Raw genomic sequence first — 2,509 nt, 5'->3', positions numbered from 1 at the left:
AATCGGCGGCGGCGGTGGTGGCTTTGGCGGCAACCTTGCTGCGGCGCTGTGGCCCCAACAGCAGCAGGCCCAGCAGCAGCAGCAGCAGGCACAGCAGCAACAGCGGCTCTCACAGCCCCAGCAGCAGCAGCAGCAGCAGCAGCAGCGGCAGATGCAGGGTGGCGGCAGCGAATGGACCAGCGCCGCGCAGCTGAACGGCCTTGACCTGGGCGTCAGCGCCAGCAGCGGCCGGACCAGCAGCGCCAGCAGCAGCAGCGACGGCAGCGGCGCTGCTGCCGCCGCTGGTAGCAGCAGCAGCAGCAGCGCCAATGCGGCCGACCCGGCAAGTGTGAGGGGCAGCAGCGGCAGCAGCAGCGACGCGCAGCCGGGCATGTCGGCTCTGCAGCAGCAGCAGCAGCAGCAGCAGCAGCAGCAGCAGCAGCAGCAGGCCAGGTCAGCCAGCGTTGCCGACGCGGGCTCGAACAGCGCCCTCATAAACGAGGTCGTCTGCGGCGCGCTGATGATGGCCTTCGACCGCGCCGGCCGCTGGCGCGACGCCGCCGCCGTGCTGCCGCGCGCGGCCGCGCTCGGCGTGCGGCCCAACGCGGTCATGTACAACACGGCCATCGGCGCCGCCGGCCGCGCGGGCGAGGTCGCGGCTGCGGATGCGCTATTCGAGGCCGCGAAGGCTGCGGGCGCGGCCGACCACGTCACATATGAGTCGCTGATCGCCGCGCACGGCATGGCCGGCGACGCCGCGCGCGCCGAGGCCGTGTTTGCGGCGATGGGCCCTGCGGGGCTCAAGCCGCGCGAGTACGCGTACTGCGGGCTCGTCGCGGCGCACTCGCTGGCCGGCGACGCGCAGGAGGCGCTGCGCGTGCGCGCGCGGATGCGGCGCGCGGGCGCGCGGCCTGGCGTGCACGCGTACAACGCGCTGATCGCGGCCTGCGACCGCGCGGGGCTGTACGAGCGCGCGCTGGACCTGCTGCGGGGCATGCGGCGCGAGGGCGTCGCGGGCAACGCGCTGACCGCTGAGCTGGCGGCGAGCGTCGGGCGCAAGGGGGCGGCGACGGTGGAGGGGCAGCAGCTGACTGCGGCCGCGCTGTCGGCGGCGATGGCGGCGGCGGGGACGCTCCTGATGCGCTCGGGGGTGTTTTGAGGTGGCAAAGCCTGCCGCTGCTGCGGGCCGCTGCTGGCGCTGGCGCTCGGAGCGCCCCGGGCGGGCTGCTGCGGGTGGCATGCACCCGGGCGGGGCGCGGGCAGTGCTGGTGGCTGTCCGCAGCGCGCTGGTGCAAGCCCAGACCCTGGTCCGCCTCGTGTACGCCTCGCGCTCGCGCTCGCACACCTCCCGCCCTAGTCTCAACCCCTATCGCTGCGCCGTAATTGCCCTCGCAGCGCAAATTGATTCTATCGTCATGCGAGCATCGTTTGCGTCGCGTACCCTTAAGTTCACCCAATGTGCAGCCGGTTGCCTCCCGCTTGCTATGTCCGGCGCAGCCGCCACGCCAACATTCACGTTCTTTTGACCGGCCACCCACCCCATGCGCGCAGCCCCTGCACACCCAACCCGGTTCATAACGCTGCAAGCCTGAAGATGCTCCACCATTCGTCAGCGCCCCTCCCTGCACCCTCGATGTCACCCGCGTCTGACCTGGCGCGTGCCCCTCCTGCCTGACTCGCTCTATGTGTTTTGCTGGCGATCGCGGATGGCGAGGAAGGCCCGTGGTGAAAATTCGCCCGCTCGCGTTCAGCAGTGTCAACCCGCTGGCGCCAACCCATTCATGTCTAGTCATCCGTGCGTGCGATTTCGGGCAGGCTGGCGCCGCTTCTGATTTTCCTGGGCTTGGCCTTGGGCCTTGAATTCTTCTCATCGAGCGCGACGTGCGGCCGTCTCTGCAGCGCCGCCTCCCGCGCTTCGACTCGCGGGAGGGGTCGACACCAGAGGCCGCGGCGCCCTGAACGGGCGCGCGTATCATCTTGGACCCGGCCTCGTTTGCTCTGGCGCGGAAACATGGTTGATCTTGGTGTCGACAGCCCCTTGCCGGGGCTGTCAACATTCACAGCATGTAACGTCTCTTGATAACCCTGCAGCACCCTCACAATGAGAAATGCATCTAGTTGTGAACCGAGGCCCGCATGCAGACCAAAAGTTCGCTGCCGTGTGTCAGCGGCACGCGGACCCCAGCAATGCGCCGCCGAAACCAACATACGCCGCCGTGCAGGGGACCGGAGCTGGGGCAGCGTCCGGGCGAAGTGCACCACAAGACTCCGCTCCGAGGCTGCCGGCTCCATCCAGCCGCCGCAGGACATAATCGCGTTCGCGGGGGTGCTGCGGGTGCTGACAAGCGGCACCGGAAGCCAGCCACCCTTACTAAATTCCCCGTGCAATGCGCTGCGGGGACCGGGGCTTGCGCAGTATCAAGATGCCTCTGAAAAGGAGGCCAACGCCCAAACGTAGCTAGTATGCTGCGCTGCAAATCTTGCCTGCAGGCTTGAGTTTGAAAGCGCTGGGCGGCTGCGGCAGTGGCGG

The 2,509-nt window shown here is 69.2% G+C and overlaps 1 protein-coding gene across 1 annotated transcript; it reads left to right on the top strand.

The window, feature by feature from the left end:
- Nucleotides 1-61: 61 nt before the first annotated feature.
- On the top strand, nt 62-1,138 carry MNEG_10226 (hypothetical protein; the record flags this gene model as incomplete). Its single annotated transcript, XM_014041304.1, has 1 exon — nt 62-1,138. A coding segment is annotated over one exon (1,077 nt), but the record flags the coding sequence as incomplete, so codon positions are not given.
- Nucleotides 1,139-2,509: the final 1,371 nt, after the last annotated feature.

The sequence above is a fragment of the Monoraphidium neglectum genome, assembly GCF_000611645.1.
Source record: "Monoraphidium neglectum strain SAG 48.87 unplaced genomic scaffold scaffold02230, whole genome shotgun sequence".
NCBI classification, from domain to species: domain Eukaryota; kingdom Viridiplantae; phylum Chlorophyta; class Chlorophyceae; order Sphaeropleales; family Selenastraceae; genus Monoraphidium; species Monoraphidium neglectum.
Note: the sequence above shows the minus strand (reverse complement) of the source record. Positions and strands in the feature narration are given on the sequence as shown.